The 18,214-nt window shown below is 50.5% G+C and overlaps 1 protein-coding gene across 1 annotated transcript in view; it reads right to left on the reverse strand.

The window, feature by feature from the left end:
• Window positions 1-3,747, reverse strand: part of KCNQ2 (potassium voltage-gated channel, KQT-like subfamily, member 2) — a gene marked incomplete at its 5' end in the record, with an annotated part of 43,134 nt that extends 39,387 nt beyond the window's left edge. Inside the window, 4 exon segments of the mRNA XM_008946752.1 lie at window positions 271-396; window positions 1,287-1,462; window positions 2,979-3,105; window positions 3,646-3,747. Coding sequence (XP_008945000.1) covers window positions 271-396; window positions 1,287-1,462; window positions 2,979-3,105; window positions 3,646-3,747 — 531 coding nt within the window.
• Between the last annotated feature and the right edge of the window lie 14,467 nt (window positions 3,748-18,214).

An 18,214-nucleotide genomic window follows, 5' to 3' on the forward strand; every position in this document is an offset into this window, starting at 1 on the left:
ACAGTGACTCTATGACAGAGCTAAATCCCACAACTGAGAGCACAGGAGCTCCCAGCTTCCCTCCAGTTCCAACCCAAGCAATCCCCTGACATTTTCTGAGGTTTCCTGAAGGAAAAAAAAAAAAGATCTAAATGGAGTAGCCTGAAGCCATTTAATAAAAATGTTAACTAAGCACTCCCTAAGTCGATTCCTCACATCTCTGACAGAAGATGGTGGGTTAATGGACATTTTATTTTCATAACCAGCTGCTGCTCTATGAGAATGACTTACCAGACCCCACCAGAGTGCATCTGCATACGTATCAAAGTGCTCATTTTCTCCTTTCTCGGCCAAGTACACCAGGAAAGAGGCCAGAATGAGGCACAGGAAGCCAATATACCAGGCAGTAATCAGCTCCTGCAAGAACATCAAGGGAGAGAAGAGAAGAATTGCAATCCTGGTCCACATCTCCAAGCTGAGCGAGTTGAATCTGAACTTCCCCCTGCATTCATTTTGGTTTTGGGGCTTGGGCTGGAGATCAGCAGTGCCACTTTTTGAGATAGGACCATGAGGGTTGGTGGTGGCCCCACCATGCACACAGGGTGATCACCATCCTGAAGATCCCATCACACGTGGCAAATGGAGAAGGGATTGAATATTGCTCCATGAATTCAAGATGTGGAATTGAGGCTGAAGAAACAAAATTCCCCAGATCACAGAGGGAAGTGGAGCTAAAACTGAAATGGGAACCCCCAAATCTTGGTGACCCTGCTTAGGGCAGATCCCTTCCACTAACCAGGGCAGAGCTACAGAGCTGGGGTCTGGATAGAACATCCCCCAATTTCAGGCAAATTTAAATTCAGAACTCACAGGAGTGATTGTTTTGGAGGAAGTTAATTCAAGGGTGGGCAAGAGACCCACAAATTCCCCATGACTTTTACATGCTTCTGAATAAACTGGCTGAGCTCTGAGACACAAAATAGTGCAGGAAAGAGGGGAAATGTTAAATTCATAAATTCGGCAATAGGAAGTAAATTATCTGAGCTGGGCTGGTGTGCAGGTGTTATCTACGTCCAAAATATTCCATGCAAACATCTAAACATCCTTCCTTTCTCTCCTCTATTGCTTGGAGAGCTCCACCAGACCTTGTTCTTCTGACTGTGCATTGCTCCCCGTGTTATTTCCAGTGACTGCCCAACCTTGCCAGGCCTGGGAGATGTTTGGGGTGGAGAACTGAACCACAGTAGCATGTGCTGGTGGGGGGAACACAGAGAACAACTCAACATCCTTGTCTAGGACTTGCTCACCTTACTGTGTGCGTAGACCACGGAGCCCAGGAGCTTCCAGGTGCCACCTCGCCGGTCCATGCGGATCATGCGCAGGATCTGCAGGAACCTCAAGCTCCTGAGTGCTGAGGTGGCAAAGACATTCCCCTGGGAGCCCGCTGCCAGCACGGCGATGGAGGCGATCAGCACCATGATGTCTGCATGAACAGAGGGCATGGAAAGCTGAAGGAACACTGCTGACCCCCTACCAAAAGGGATGTCAAGCCTACTGCCACCAGCAGAAGGCTGTGAGTGAAACGGATCTGCTAGAAGTTGTATCTTGTGCTGGAAGGATGCAGCAGAAATCTTCACCTGGATGAAAGTGATTGTCACCCTGTATTTGGCACTGGTGAGGCCACGCTTCAAGTCTTGGGGTCAGTTTTGAGCCACTCACTCCAAGGACACTGAGGTCTGGAGCGTGGCCAGAGAAGGGCAACGAAGCTGACACTGAGGTCTGGAGCGTGGCCAGAGAAGGGCAACGAAGCTGGCGAAGGGTCTAGAGCCCAAGTGTGGGGAGGAGCAGCTGAGGGAGCTGGGGGTGCTGAGCCTGGAGCAAAGGAGGCTCAGGGGAGACCTTCTGGCTCTGCACAGCTCCTGACAGGAGCCTGGAGCCAGGTGGAGGTCGGGCTCTGCTCCCAAGGACCAAGCAATAGGATAAGAGGAAATGGCCTCAAGCTGCACCAGGGGAGGTTTAGGTTGAATATTAGGGAAGTTTTTTCCCTGAAAGGGTTGCCCAGGGCTGTGCCGGGTTGCCCAGGGCTGTGCCAGGCTGCCCAGGGCAGTGATGGAGTCCCCCTCTCTGGAGAGGTTCCAAACCCACGGAGAGATGTGGTTTAGTGGTGACCTTGAAGTTCTGGGTTAACAGTTGGACTTGATAATCTTAAAGGTCTCTCCCAACCTAAACTATTCTGGGTGCAGCTGCCTGTTACACAGAGGGGTGAATTCCCCCATCTAAACTGGGAATGAAAACCTGGAGGTCCATCTGTGGTGGCAATCCTAAGGTTCTCACAGGCAAAGAAAGGCCAAGATAAAAGCCTTGCTCTACATAACCCAAATCTAAGGATCCAAAAAAACCTTTCCCCTTCCCTTATTTTCTATGCAAATTTTATAGGAGTGTTTTTCTGTGCAATAAGCTCAAATCCTGGCTACGACCCCTGACATTGGAGAGCAGGCTCCACAGCAGATGACACGTCCTCTCTGCCCACTCCTTAGCCCAGGAAGAACAACTGCTGTGCTTGCATGGCCCCGCTCACGAGGGGATCGCCGAGTGCTTTCCAAACAAGAATTAATTAAGGCTGAGAAGTCCCTTGGTGAGGCAGCACCAGGGAAGGCAGAGGGAGAGACAGATCTGCAAAGATTTGTGAGTGATTCGGCATCGAGGTCGGACACGGGATTGTGGGTTCCCAGCTCCTCTGCTCAGCTTCTCCCTGCTGAGCCCCTTTCTGTGGGCAGCTGGGGTGCAGAGGGCAATGGGGTGGCTTCCAGGTCTCCAGAAAACACCCTGAGCTTCATGAAGAACAAAACCCACATCCATGAATTGGGATTTTTTCCAAGGTGACCTTGAAGACGGCTGAGGAGCAACCCCCAAAATGCATGGAAGAAACCAGAGCACTGTGGAAGCAAGTCCAGGCATGTTTTGGGTTGGGAAGTCCAATGAAGGGAGGGAGATCTTACCAATGACACAGAAAGGCTTGCGGGCAAATTTCAACCTTCCCCTCCAGCCCCGGTAGCGGCAGCAGCAGCCGGCTGCCCAGATCCTCACGAAGTATTCCACCCCAAACACCACGATGGTGACAATTTCCTAGGGGGGAGACAATGGTGTTAGCTGAGAAAGAAGCAGGATGGAGAGAACATTCCAGAAACGAGGACAAATATTGGCCCAGGCTGCCCAGAGAGGTGCAGGAGTCCCCACCCCTGGAGGGGTTTCCAAGCCGTGGAGATGTGGTGCTGAGGGACACGGCTCAGTGGGGACCTGGGGGAATGGTTCGACCTGATAATCTTAAAAGTCTCTTCCAACCAAAATGATTCTATGATTCTAGAAGGGATTTGAGCTTTTCCCCCCAAAATTGGCATTGTTATCTCTGAGTGCTGGGCTGTCTGGTCCAGACGTGATACAAGAAGAGTTTTAAAGGAACCTTTAAAAGATTTTCAGTTTATTCCTGATACAGATTTCTCCTCCTCACATTTTACCCATTTCTTACCTGTAGGTCTCAGTGGTCCCTTCCTAAAAGTGACAATTTTTAGTTTTATCTCAGGTAATCATCTCCCAATCTCAGGGTTTTTTTGTGTGTTTTTTACTGTAATGCCTCCCTGATGGCTTCATTTGCAACCAGCCACTTACCAGGATGTAAAGAGCCCCTTCTGAGCTGTTCTGGTACTCGTCAATAGTTGAAAAGACAGACAGCACCAGGCAGGAGAAAACTAGTAGGAAACTATAAGACAAAAATAAAAGATCAAAAAGAGAAAGAGAACATCAGTCTTCAGAGCAGGATTGGTTTTTTTTTCACATCTCAGACTAGTCCAAAAAGCATTTCTGGATATATTTTTCTTAGAGTGCTTCCTGTGCTGCTGCTACCCCACCGTGTGAAAAGGGAGGGTCCCTGGATTTACTGTCTGGAAGGGTTATAGGTGGATGAACCCATGGGACTGCTCCCAGTTTGGCCAGTGCCAACCCAATTCCCCTCCCAGCTGGTGGCTCTGGTGGCACCTCTGACAGGATTTCCCCAAGAAACCATCAGCTCTCACTGCAACACGCTTTCAACAAGCCCAAGGAGAGAAGTTCATTAACATGGTACCAGGAGACCAGGCTGAAGAACTGGAGCACAGGCTGGACACAAACCCCAGGAAACCTCCAGGGATGCAGGAGCAGGACTGCATCTCCCATCCCTTCCCTAGAACAATTCTCAGGGGATTTCACAGTCCTTTCGTAGGCAGGTACCCCAGATTAACTCCTTCCTGCCTGGAAAAGCTTGATCACCTTACAGGTCTCTTCCAATCTAAATGAGTCTAGGAGAGGCTGGAAGCTTTTTAGATCAGTTGTAGCATCACTGGGAGGTGGATGGTTGTCACTCTGGTGGTCTATGGCCAGACACAGGACACACCAAGGGTTTGATGTATCCCAGGGGATGAGCTGGGCTGGGTTTGGACCCTCTGCCCCAGCCCTGGGGGGACCCAAAGGAGCCTCATCCTGCTGGGAGCTGAGGGGGATCCAGCTTTGATACCAGCTTTCTGTCTCTTATTTACTGTGAGACAAGGGAGAGTCTCCAACCCGCTTACAGCATGCATCCAGGTCTCACTGCCCTCAACCTCCACAGGCTGTCCCAAGAGCAGCCTCAGATGTGTCACAGCCAGCCTTGTCCCCACCACAACTGCCTTCTGCCCTCTTCCCAAATGCAAATCAAAGGGCACAACGTGAATGACAGGAGCTGGACTCTCTTCTGACCCTCAACACCCACGTCCACAGCTACAGAGGTGCCCTGAGAGCTGCTCAGGGATGGAGAAGGTTCCTTTCCACCAGCCCACGATGCCCACTGCTTGCTCAAACAAAAAGGAAGGAAATTAATTTCCTCAAGATCGATTTCCTGATGCAATAAAAGTAGGCCAGCACAAGGAGAAGCTAAAAGCTGCATTCTTTCAAAGCATTAAATAATTCAGCTGTCTGGCTTTGTCTCACATTCCTACAAACTGCATTTGGAATATTTATGAGGTAGGGTTCAGCTGGTGGGTGGTGTTCCTGTTTGTTGTAGAAAGGGGTTTCACACCACTGGGCTGTGCTTGTGGCTTCACAACCACCATTAATGGCCCAACAAGAAGTAAAAACAGGGGGATGTGCAGAGTTTATTTGAACCATGGGCTGAAACGTCCCTGCCTGCTGCAGGTAAGGGTCCATCTGAGCCATCTCAGCAAAGGCTGAGCTTTGTCAGCAGCAGGATGAATTCAGATAAGGACAGTTGCCTGATCTCACACTGCAAATTTCCTCTTCTCGCACCAGATCTGGTACCCAGAGACTTGAAACAGCTTCAAGAGAGTCAGAGAACAGCCCTCACAACCTCACTCCTGGTGTCCCTTCGTGTCTTCTCAGGATCTCACCTTAAATGATTTTTCTTTGCCATAAGCAAGCCAGCCTACTACCCTGAGCCAACCCCAATGGGCACCAGCCATCCCTACGTCCTCCAAGTTGCCTGGGCCAAGCCCTGGGAGCTGGAACCAGGACCAGGCTGCTGCAATGCTGAGGGCAGGAGCTGCAACCAGGGCAGGCAGCCCAGATTCTGCCACAAACCTCTACGCTGGAGTGAGAAACAAATGAGCCACTAATGAAAGAAGAGGAGAGAATAAAAAAAGAGAGAATGGGGAGGGATGGGGAGACCTGAGGCAGATCACATTTGCAGGACCACCACTGTTGAGCATGGGGGGCAACAGGGAAGGCACCAACTTCTTCATTGAAGCATGGGAGCTCCATGGGCAAGTCTCAAAATTGCAATTGTTCACCAAAATCTCAGAGTCAATGGGGAAGTTCAGCCACTGGGTAAGGAAGGGTCCTGCCCATAGAGGATGGGCTCTCACATTTGTAGGACCATCATTAATTACAACACTGCTGAGCATGGGGGGCAACAGGGAAGGCACCAACTTCTTCATTGAAGCATGGGAGCTCCATGGGCAAGTCTCAAAATTGCAATTGTTCACCAAAATCTCAGTGTCAATGGGGAAGTTCAGCCACTGGGTAAGGAAGGGTCCTGCCCATAGAGGATGGGCTCACCACAGGGTGAGGTGCACAAGCATCCCAAAACACCTCCCCAACAATGCCCAACTGCTCTGCTTGACCCTGTCATCCATGAACCTCTGGGAGGGGATAAAAGAAGATGAAGAGACTGAAACCAAGGCAGGGGGTTGGGGTCTGTATGGCTCCTGGGAGGGTCTGAAGGATCTACAGGCTCTCTGTGGAAGAAGAAAGCTGAAGATGGTGCCTGTCCTTTGAGCTCCCAGGGTGGGAGGGCAGTGGGGGACAGGACAGTTGACTCTGCTTTAATTTCACCTAATGTACCCAGACAGCACAGGAAAGGGCTCCTGATAATAATTGATAGCTAGAGAAAGGAAAACAGGCCAATAAATAGTGGAGAGGTTGGGATGAATCTAATTTTTAAAGCTCCATATCTAATCACAGCAAATTACGTCTGCAGCCTGACTCTGGGTAACGTTAATGAGCAACAAGGAACGTTAATTATGTCCCACCTAATGATTTTTACATTAAAGATGCCAATTCTGCTTAGAGCTTTGGAGGAGACAATAACCTCCTCCTGAGCAGACAGGAACTGGGTCCTACACGATGTCGGAGCTGGCACCAGCCTCCTGCAAAACCCAGGTCAGGATGCAAAGGGCAGCGTGTGGTTTGGGACCACTGGCTCCTCCACTGAGTGGTGGCAAGGAGAAAGCTGGCTCCAGCCTCCTGGAGCCACTGGAGAACACCTCCTGTTGCTACAGCTTCTCTCCCACCACCCCTTCCTATGGGCACCCAGCACCTTCTGCTCCTCCAGCATCCCCCACACCTAGTGCTTGGACCTTTTTCAGCCAAGACTCAGCTGAGCAAATCTGACTGCTGCTAATACTCAAGTCCTCCAAAGTCTGGCTTTACATCTAAAGGTTATGCTGACTTAAGACACCCGTGGTGAGCTGCTTATTCCAATTCAGAAATCCCAGCACAAAATCTGCACGTCCAGATTTCATATCCACTGGGCTTCAGGTGAGCAAGAGGGAAAGAATAGACTGAGCATCCCCTCAAAATACAAAAAATAACTCAAAATAGCATGAAACAGGAAAGATTTTTTTTTCCCTGATCCTTTTCTTTTTTTTTTTCCTCATGAAAAAGGGAATCAAAGTTTTTCAGGCTAATCACCTCATCTGCCTTCCAGAAGAAACGCCCTTAGACACGACACATCTTTTCATGTAAGGATTTCAAAAGACCTTTAAATGTCTTATCAAAATATTTGCCTTCAAGTAACGTTCACTGACATGCAAAAACCATGAAGCTCCCTCTGCCAGCACCAACAATTGGCAACTGGATTCTGGGACGAGATGGACACGATACAAGGAGGTGGCACAAGCTTCTAACAGGGCACTGTGCTTGTCCCACGCTTTGCTGGAACTGGGGAAGGGAATTAATGGCTTAATTAGAGCAAAGCTGGAAAGCAAAGAGTATTTTACTACAGGCATTTGAGAGCTGCACGATGGAAAAGAGCTGAAAAACATTTAAAACACTTAAAAATGACTTTGGGGATGGAAACAAGGCGTTGGGGATTGTGCTAAACTGAAAGCAAAATGTTTGTGGGCAATCAGTCTGTCATCCCAACGATCCATTTGCTGTGGTCTCTGTCCAGTGCTGGCCTTCAAATACCTCAGACCTCCCTGCAAATCCAAAGCCAAGGTGAAAGAACCGTGGTGGAGAGGAACAGGGACTGAAACAGGGATTGTCAGATGCCTTGTAACACTCAGAGAGCTTCATGAGCTCAACGGGAGCATTTACAGCTCCGTTTACTTCTCCAGTCGATCAGAACCCTTAGCCAGGAGCATCCATCCCCTTTATCCACATCAGCAATCCTCCTGGGATTTCCAGCCCCCCTATTCATTTACAAGGCTAAACGTGAAGCCTAAATGCCTCCCTCCAGGTTTCCACATCCCTCCCTCTCAGCCAAAATCATCTCCTGAGGCAACTACTGTCACTAGAAGAGCTGAAAATAGAAGTGGGGAGTCCTGCCCTTTCAGTCCTGAGCCTTCATAACTGCTCTCCTTTCCAAAAATACCTCCTGGTAGTGCTTCACTCCCCACAGAATGGGGAATGCCATGCCCAGAACTCTCCTCTCATCTGAGATCTGGTTCCTTGGAGGAGCGTGGGCACTGGTGCAGGTAGAAATTGCTCATGGGCAACACACAGGCAGAGGAACTCATGATTTATAAACTTTTTAATACATCTTTAGCAAAGGGCTCTCTGGGACAATGTTGACAGCTCCTGGGCCATCGTGGTGCACTGAGGTGATGGCTGAGGAGCCCCTGGAAGAAGCAACCAGCATTTCTGTTTAGACAGCACATTTCTCAGAAAGAGCAGGATATGGACTCACAGATATTTTCTCCTTCAACATTCACCACTTTTGAAGGGGGTTCACACTCCAAGGGCTCCTCCAGCCCAACCCTCTTGCTGCTTCTGCTCCCTGATTGCTCTAAGTATCATCTGCCTCAAGTGCCCAGAGCCAGAGTCCTCCCCTGGACTCTGAATTCCCCCATGAACTGCATGAATTTGAGCAGAAATGGGTTTTGCATGACCTCTCTTGTCCCTAGTCCAGCAGAGGATTTTGTATCTCCACACTTCAACAAGCAAGAGGGAGCTTAAGAGCTTTTCTGGATTGGAGCCTCAAAGAACAAAAGCTGTCTGGAAATGCTGGGGAATGGAGATCAAGATCTGAACATTCACAGTGGGGAAAAAGGGTTAAATTTAAGGAATCAGCTGGGATATTTTTTAAACGTGCTGCCTCCCATCATTTAACTTAATTCAGAATAAAAGCCTCATTAATACTAATCACAGCATATGAAGTTCTAGCTCTGTTGTTCCTCTCTGTCCTCCTCTGATGTGACTCACTGGGGAATTCTCGTCTGCGTGTTGTCCCTGCCCTTCACCCAGCCCCTGAGGAGCCAGATGTCTGGAGGAAAACCCAAACCATCCACGAGCTCCTGCACCTGCCAGAGGGGCCCAATTCAGGCTGAGCTTTATTTTTTGCCTTTAAAAACTTGGTGGGGAGAATTTTATCCCTGCAGCCCCAGAAACGCTTCACGGGAAAAGAATCCTCCAGACCACGCTGCAATTACGGTGCACTGGGAGGTAAATGAAGGGGATAAAATCTCAGACATTTGAGTAATTCTTAAAACAGCTGCACAGGCATTTACTCAGAGGGTTTTCATCGATTTTCATGGGAGGGGAAGTTGCTGGCTCATGCAATACCCAGTGTTATTCAGGTTGAAATCTGAGCGCTGCCTCTGTTCCATCCCACAGGGTATTCCCCCTAAAGAGCCTCTGATTTCTCCCTGCCTCTGAGAAATCGTTGCTCAGGAGTGCAGGAAAACCACCCTTCCCCAGCTAACCTTGATCTGAACGTGAAGATCAGCTTATTTCTCTTCCTTAAGGGCAAAGCCCTGCTTTGCTGCAGCACCTCAAGGAAAAAAATGCATTTAAGAAGCCAAAGGGCTTCTGTATTTTTACACTGCGTGGTTGGGGCATGTGGGAATAAAAAGAAATTCCTCTTGCAGAGGTCAAGTTCCTTTGACTGACCTGGGCAACCTCGACCTGCCTTAACTGAGCTCTCAAACTGGGCTAAATGCAAGACGTCCCTGTAAAATGTAAAGCTGCATCTCATCTAAACATCCCTCAAGGGAATGGGATATACAAAAATAGGCTCTGGTCTAATTGCAGATGGGAAGATTGGCTCAAATTGTGCAAGGCTGGTTCCTGCTGCAGACAGGAATAGCACAGCTGGTTTGTCAGAGGTCTGTCCCAGAAGCAATGGTTCAGCTGGAGCCCGAGGTTTCCTGCCCTCGAAGGACAAGTTCTGTCTTTCTGAGCTCCTCCCCATCCCTGACTTTGCACTAGTCTTACAGGAATTCCAGCACCTCAAATCTGAGCATCCTCCCGGAGAGCATCCCCAGGGAGCAGCCTGGCAGCTCTCAGCAGCCACAGGAACCAGCTCAGACCCAAGGCAGGCAAAGAAATGCCTCAAAATCCTTGTGCTTGGGAAAAATCTCACTTGTGACTTGGGAAAAATCTCACTTTCCTCATGCCTCAGCCCGTGGTTGAGGCTCCTGTAAAGGCAGAACCCCAGAGCTGTGCTCAGGGCCCTTCCCAACTAACAGCAAAGGACAATGGCCAAGATTTTGGCAAGTCTGGCAGGCACAGGGATGCTCCAGCCACTTCCCAGGGCCCATCCTCAGCTTTGTGCCTCAATTAGAGGACAAGAACGTGGCTTGGACCAGCAACACCAAAGAGCAAAATGCAATATTACCCAAGCACTGCTAATTCCATTTGCTCATCAGTTTAATTACCTGACTCTTGGGGAAAAGAAATAAGTATTTGCAAAGTGCCCATATAACACATCTCTGAGTTGGTGATTTCACCATCTGTTTAGTTTTACTTCTCTTGTCCCAGCTCATGATTAGGAAGGAGGCTCAGAGCCAAGAAGCAGGAAAGCTGATTCACAGCCCTTTGGTTTTAGTCCTCAGAAGACAATGACCCCCAAGGTGGGCAAAAAAAGATGGACCAGCAGGACCATGTCCCCTCCCTGCTACTCTCCCCCTGTCCCACTGCTGCAAAGTGGGAATAAATCCTGAGAGCCAAAGGGGCTGAACTGCCACGAGAGAGGGTCTGAACCCTGCCGTGCCTGAGGACACCCAAGTCTGGCACAAAAATTCAGGATTAGGTTCAACAAAAAGAAATAGAATCATAGAAAAAGGTTGGAAAAGACCTCTAAGATCATCAAGTCCAACCATCAACCCAACACTCCCATGACCACTAAACCATGTTCCCAAGTGCTACATCTGCAGGTTTTTTGAACTCCTCCAGGGCTGGGGACTCCAGCACCTCCCTGGGCAGCCTGGGCCAACCTCTCACCACTCTGCCAGGAAAGAAATTCTTCCTGATATCCAACCTAAACCTTCCTTGGTGCAGCTTCAGCCCATTGCCTCTTGTCCTACCACTAGTAACCCAGGAGAAAAGACCAACCCCCACCTCACTCCAACCTCCTTGCAGGGAGTTGTAGAGCAAGAAGGTCTCTCCTCAGCCTCCTCTTCTCCAGACTATCCCCCCCCAGGTCCCTCAGCTGCTCCTCACAAGCCATGTTCCCCAGACCCCTCCCCAGCCTCGTTGCCCTTCTCTGGACCTGCTCCAGCCCCTCCATGTCCTTCTTACCCTGTGGTGACCAAACCTGCCCCCAGTGCTCAAGCTGTGGCCTTCCCAGTGCTGAGCCCAGGGGCACAATCCCTTCCCCACTCCTGCTGGCCACACTTTTTGATCCCAGCCAGGATTCTGGTGGCCTTCTTGGCCACCTGGGCAAGCTGCTCCAGCTTTGGAGCTCTGCAGCCCTTGCCCACACGGGCAGGGCAGAATGCTCCTCCGTGGCAAAGGTGGCAGAATACAGCCCTGGTGCTTTCTGTGCCTGTGAAGCTGCTCCTGTTGGGATGGGAACCCTTGGCCAATGTGGAGCTGCTCAGGGGGAAGGGATGCAAATCAAAGCCAACTCTCCAGAGGGCTCAGGCTTAAAAAGGCACTGCTCTTTAGCCCTAAAAACCTGCTGAAACAGCCAGTTATGCCACAGGGAGAGGAAAGAGGAGAGCATAACAGCTGCCAGTCAAGCAATGTTTGACCTCACCACTCACAGAACTATTCTGGGTCTCCCAGGATCTGCAGCTCTGAATTCCAAGTCCTTACCCACCAATCTCCCCCCCTCTATAGCTCCTCCCTCCCCAAGCTGTGGCTGGATTTGCCCCAGACACACAGCTCCCCGGGAGGGCTGGGGAGACCTGCCTGCCACCACCCACACTGGCATCTCCTCTGCTCGTGGCAGAGAACAGCTAACTCGTGATGGACCAGCCCCAGCACCACTTGGGTGCATGCACAAACCTCTCCAGTTATCCCAGTCCCTAAGGCAACAAGGCTCCTGCACCCACCCCATTTGCCTGCCTCACTCCACCTAATCTTTAGACCAGTTGGCCAACATTCATCAAATTAGCCAAAGAACCAGGGATGTGCAGCAACGAGGAGAGCATCCTGGGTTTGCTCCTCAGAGGAGGCTGCCACGAGAGTTTGGTGGGGCCAGCACACAGCAGGAGAGCCACGAGCTCCCAGAAACCAGCCCCCCACTCAGCAGATGACAGGTTTGTTCCCTCTCCTCGTTTCCCTGCACCAGTAAACACCACAATAAATAGCAAGCTGCAGGAGGCAGATGACTGTGTGGTGAAAGGTGGAAAACATCTAAAAATGATTTAAAGCAGGGAGGAGAATCAGAAGAGAGGGCTGGGGATTGTATTCTTCGAGGAGGAGGAGCAGCTGGGTGGCTGGGGAAAGGTGGTAGAAGCAAGGAAGGTTTCTCCTGCCCACCTTGCAGATCCTTGCTCTGGATGATGCTTGGGTCCCTCTGTGGGAAGGTCCCCAAACCCAGCTCTAACACAGGACCCCACCAGCTCCAGCCCCAGGCCAGGAGCAAGGCCAGTGCTGCAGGGGCTGGTCCCAGGGTCTTTCAAACCCCCTAAGGACACAGGGCACGGCCACGTTAAAGCTGAGGAGAGATCCTCTAGCTGCCATTTCAACACGCCGGCAAATCCAAGTCGATGGAAGCCATATGCTCTGCTGGGAAGCATCCATCTCGTTGCCAGGGCAACATCCTTCCCGTTTAAAATGGCAGGCAAAGGCTTGCAAAAAACCTGCTTTTAACCTCCTTTTCTCAGGCACGAGCCAAGTCTGCCAGCAGCTCCCCCAGCCCTGCGGCACCGTGCCTGGGAGAGCTGCCGCAGCTCAGCTCGGGAGCAGGAGGGGAGGCTGCCTCTCCCATGGGCTCCAGAGCAGCTCAGCCCCAGCCTGAGAGCACTGAGACCCTGCTTCTCATTTCCAGCTCCCTCTCAGGCTGTTTTTTTCCCTGGGAAAAGCAGGATCACCTGCCTGAAGTCACATAAAGCAGCTCCGCACAGGGATGTTGCAGGTAGAGGGGGTAGATGGTGCCCAGACAGATGTGCCCAGCTGTAGTGTAGGACTCTTCTAACAGCAAGGGAATAACCAGCAGCAGGACAAGCTTGGGGCACTGCTGCTCAAATCTAGCCTCTTGCAAAGCAGAGGGCACCACCCGACTTCTTACCAGGAGCAAGTATAAAAACCTCACTTCGGAAATGACAAATTCCAGCCTGGGAATTCAGGGCTCACAGAAATAACAACAAACCTGGAGTCTGCAGCTGGCCCTGGGGCTCCTGCTCTGCATCTGCACCTTCCTCCTGCTCCATCTAGTCCAAACATACAGAAACGTGGCTTGGTTGGCTTCCCAGGGTCCCCACCAGCTGATGGAGGTGTGGGAAGGGGCACCCCCAAAGCACCTTCTCATCCAGCCTCCTGGAATTCACAGCAGCAAACACACTGCTGCTTCTTCATGCTAACGAATTTACAGAGGATTTTGGTTTAGGAGACACAGCCCAGCGACCATGTGGGTGCTGGGAGAGAAGAGTGGACATCCTCCTGCAAGGTGTTACCTCTGTGTTTAGCTCCAACCTCAGCCACTCTTTTTTTTGCCTTTAATTCTTCCCATTTATTGTAAATCTCCCAAGCTGTTACAGCATGGCAACGGAGGATTCTCTACTCTGAGAAGTAGCTGTGATTGAACAACCTTTATAAAGGAGCTCGGGGATGATATTTAATAGTTGAAAGCCAAGGGAAGTCTGATGGGACAAGGATACAGCTGAAATCAGAATCACAGAATCAATCAGGTTGGAAGGGACCCCAGAGATCATCTCATCCAACCTCCAGCCATGGGCAGGGACATCTCTCAACTAGACCAGGCTGCTCAAGGCCTCATCCCGCATGGCCTTGAACACCTCCAGGTTGGGGCCATCCACAACCTCTCTGGGCAATCTAGTTCAGAGTCTCAACATCATACTGAGGAACTTTTTGCTAAGTTCCAGTCTAAACCTACTCTCCTTCAGTTTAAAATCATTTTCCCTTGTTCTGTCGATGGACTGCTGTGACAAGTCCCTCTCCAGCCTTCCTGGAGGTTCCCTTCATCTACTGGAAGGCAATACATCCTTCTAGAGCAGAGTAAAGCCCAGCATAAAACCACCACAAAGCACAGGGGTAACCACAACTCGCGTGGACCAGAGCCAACAGCAGCCTCTAAATGACAGCACAAAGCCACCCAGCAGCAACCTCCTCCAGCACATGACACCAGGGCATGCCCAACACCACAGCCCAAGTGTTAGTCCTCCCTTGGATAACACCTCAAAGCAGTTGCTACAGCCCTAAATCCCTTTCCTGGCTGCCAACTCAGCTCTTAACCCCAGGAGCAGCAGCCGGCGTGGAGCTAGAGAGGAGATGCTGCAGCACCAGCTCTCCATCAGCTCCTCCTGCTCCTCCCAGAGCTGGGCAGGGGTCACCTTCACTTGGTGGCATGGGAGCAAGGTCTCCTCGGCGACTCATCAGCCAGCTCTGAGATCTCTTCAGGGCTGTCTGGGAATTATCTCACCAGTAAATAGCAAACGGCCCTTTGATGGTCCCACGTGCTCCTTTCCCACCTCCCTCTCGGCTCCCAGCCTCACGAGTGGTCCAGGAGGGGATAAAAAGCCCTGAATGGAGGAGAGCCAGGTGGTATTTGGAGTTGCAGCATCAGCAGGCTGCTGCTGAAGCAAAGCAGGAGCAGCTCCCCACCCTGGTTGTGTAACCCAGCCTGGCAGGATGCTCCCCCCACCATTCCACAGGGCCTTCCCCTGCACTCCCACAGGGGCCGTATCCTGCTCTCAGGAAAGGATGCTCAGGCTTCAGCTTCCCCTCCAGCTCCTTTTTTTTCAGTCTTCTTTAGAAACAGCAAAGGGAAGAATGAAAAAAACAAAAGATTCATTAATCTCCATTTCATTTCTGCTGGGCTTGTAGCAAATGGAAGCCCAAGCTGCCCCACCAGGGCAGGGCTGTGCTGCCTCCCTGGGCTGCTCCACACGTGGATGGGGTGAAGATCCCACCAGCCTGCTGCACCCAGGAGGGAACTCTTGCTTGGGACAGGCTTGGCTCTGGCCACTCTTCCCAACTCGTGTCCCATGGGGATGTGGCTGTGGGGTAGAATTGCCTCCTCAGCCACAGACAGGGGCTGGAAACTCATTAGCTTAATGAATTTCTCTGGGATTTTAAAGAGCCCCATGCAGACAAGGGCCAAAAGATCAAGGTCAGGTAGGGCTGGGACTCACTTTGGAGGTTCAGCCCATTTCTCTGCAGGGAGCTGGGGCTCGGGCAGGTGCTCTACATCAAGCACAGGTTTATTTGCAAAGAGGGGCAGCACAAATGGCTAATTCAATGGAAGTACCCTCCAGGTGCTCAAGTTCTCACATATGGATGGATCAGCAGATCTCCCAGATTTGGCTATTCCAAAGCACAGAGTGGAGACTTGAGGTTGGGATGGGTCTCACCTACTTGTAGATGTCTCCAGACCCATCTCCCAGGTCTCACCTACTTGTAGATGTCTACAGACTCATCTCTCTGGTCTTACCTACTTGTAGATGTCTCCAGACCCATCTCCCAGTAGAAACTGTGGGACAGACATTTTTAGAGTCCTATTCACTCATCTTATTCACACACTTCCATTACCCTTCCCTAGACTCACAACCTCAAATCATTCTCCTCATACTGAGGGAGGTTAATCCATCACCAGCTTAAAGCCAAGTCTCAGACCTACGTGGTGTTATTTATCCCAGGCTTAGACAGGAGATCTACTGATTCACAGGCTGAGCCTCAGCAGCTCCAGCACGACTGGAGATGCTCCCACCACCCACCAACACCCATCCAGGGGAGCACAGGCTCAGGGCCTGGAGAAGAAGCTCAGAGGAGGTTTCAAATTCTCTCTCATGCCTGTTGTGGAAAAGAAAAACATCATCAGCAACAAAAGGTCAGGGCAGAAACTCTCCCTACCCCTCGTTAGCTGGTAGGATGAGAGAGAAGCTGCTGAAGAAGAACAGCATTGAAAACATCTAGATGTTAAAGGGGGGAAAAAAACATGGAAAAGAAGAAAAATTCAGTGCCAAATTCCATGACTGCATCTCAGACCTGACAGCTTCCCAAGAGCTCAGGAAATTCTCCTTTTTCCCTCCTTACAGGACCAGCCACAGCTGACAAAAAGCCAAGCACAGTGACGTGCATCCAGTAGCCACGAGGACCAAACCACCAAGTCACACTAAGGAAGTTTCTCTAGTGCTGAAACAGATTAAATGCATCAGTCCCTCAGGCCATGGAGACAGAGCCCTCATGAAGTGCCAGCAATTTAGTTCAAGACGTAATGACATGAGGACTTGTCCCTCTGGCTCAGGGTGATGTTTAATTGAGTGTGAAGTCAGCTTTTGGATGCTCATGGCCATCAGCACACTGGCTGCCCTGCAGAGCTGGGAGGTGAGGGGCTCTCCTTGAGGCAGCTTTCTGCAAGGCCACCAAGCACCCATGGGATGTGTCTGCAAAGGGCCATCCCAGGAGAAAGGAGAGGGTGGAATTCCTCCAGAAGTGGCAGCTCCTGCACTGGCAGTGTCTCAAAGGAGCCTGTCTGTGTTTGCCCTTGGCTCCTCTGGTCCCTGCTCTGAGACCAACACAACTACAGCTGCTTGGAAATATCTCATCTCTCCTCAAGAAGAAAAAATCCCAGCGACCAAAAACCCAACAGCACCAGCAAATCCACCTCAGGGGAGAAAAGGAGGGACAAATCATGCTTGGCCTTGCTCACGAGCCACAGCAGAGCAAGAACTTCTCTTGGCCATGGCCATGCAGGTCCTTAAGGGCTGTCCTAAGAGAAAAAACCACCCAAGACAGACAAACATCCCATGCAAACTCCTACCCACGCTCCCGTTGGCCACACTCCTTCAGCCAGGATCACCAGCAGGAAGCTCCCAAAGGATGGAGCCAGTTTGAGGGTTGGGTTTTGCTGCTCATTCAAGCCTGGAGTCTTTCTATAGAGTCAGGGCAGGATCCAAAAGCGGAAGAGAGACACCCACTCCCAGGGAGTGTAACACACACACTGGAATAAATAGCTCCCTGCTGAAGGAGATGACTCAGGAATCTCTTTAGTCCTCAGAGCACAAATCCTTGCTGATAAACCCTAGAAAGCTCAGAGGAAGGTCCACCAAGAGGTTCACTGGACAAGATGTGGCGTTTCCAGCCTTGTTAGAAGAGGAAGGATCAACAACAACGTTATCAAACCCATATCCAACGTTGACCCAATGGCCACACCAACCTGAACCCTTCGTGCAGCCAACCTCCTTCAGGAGCAAGGAGTGGTCCTCACTACCAGGGAGTGATCAGGTAACGAACCTCTGAGCAAACATGAGCTCATTCAATTGCCACTTTGAGACTCTGAGCCCACAAATATGCAGGAGAAAGTCTCCCAGTGCTATCACTTCACTGCCACATGGAACAACCAAGCAGTGGGAAGGCCAATAAACCCAATTCACAGCCCTCCACACGCAGCTTTTGTAATGAACAGCAACATCACAGCCAACTGCCCCAGTAGGGGTGATCCATGTCCTGAAGAAGATGTTCCTTCATCTTTTCAGGCCAAAATTACCTCTACTGAGGTCCTCAGGCTATGGGATTTCCTACAAAGACAGGCTGGCCCATGTCTCCAACAGTCTGCTCTAACCAAAGCCAACTCCACTTGGGCAAACCCAAGATGCACAAAACCAACCCACAAGCAGATGAGAAGCTGGACAAACACTGTTCCAAAGCCAAGTGGAACAAAGATAACATTCACCAGCAGTCCTCCAACAACTGCTTCATGCTTTTCACCTCCCTCCTCTGTTCAATACAATAAGTCCTCAGAGCAGAGACTGGCTTTTTTTGGCTTGATGGACAGAAGCTTGTAGACTTCTACTTGCATGAGGGGTTCCCACACACCACTGTGACATTACTGGAGTATTGCTTTCCCCTTGATATTCATTTCAAATATTATCTGACTGAAGTTTTTCCTTTTCTTTGGCACCACTTATCAGTTTTTCCCACTACCAGACCCAAGTTGTGACAAACACACACAGCAGGTACCCAGACACAAGCTACTCCAGTCACACAAGAGGTGGAGAAGAGGTGGACGTGAGTCACCTTCCAGTCAGGATTTCTGCCAGCTTTTTCTTCCCTTCCTGGGCATCAGAAGAACTTAACAAGG

This window comes from Merops nubicus, unplaced genomic scaffold (genome assembly GCF_000691845.1).
Source record: "Merops nubicus isolate BGI_N331 unplaced genomic scaffold, ASM69184v1 scaffold1009, whole genome shotgun sequence".
Taxonomy (NCBI): Eukaryota; Metazoa; Chordata; class Aves; order Coraciiformes; family Meropidae; genus Merops; species Merops nubicus.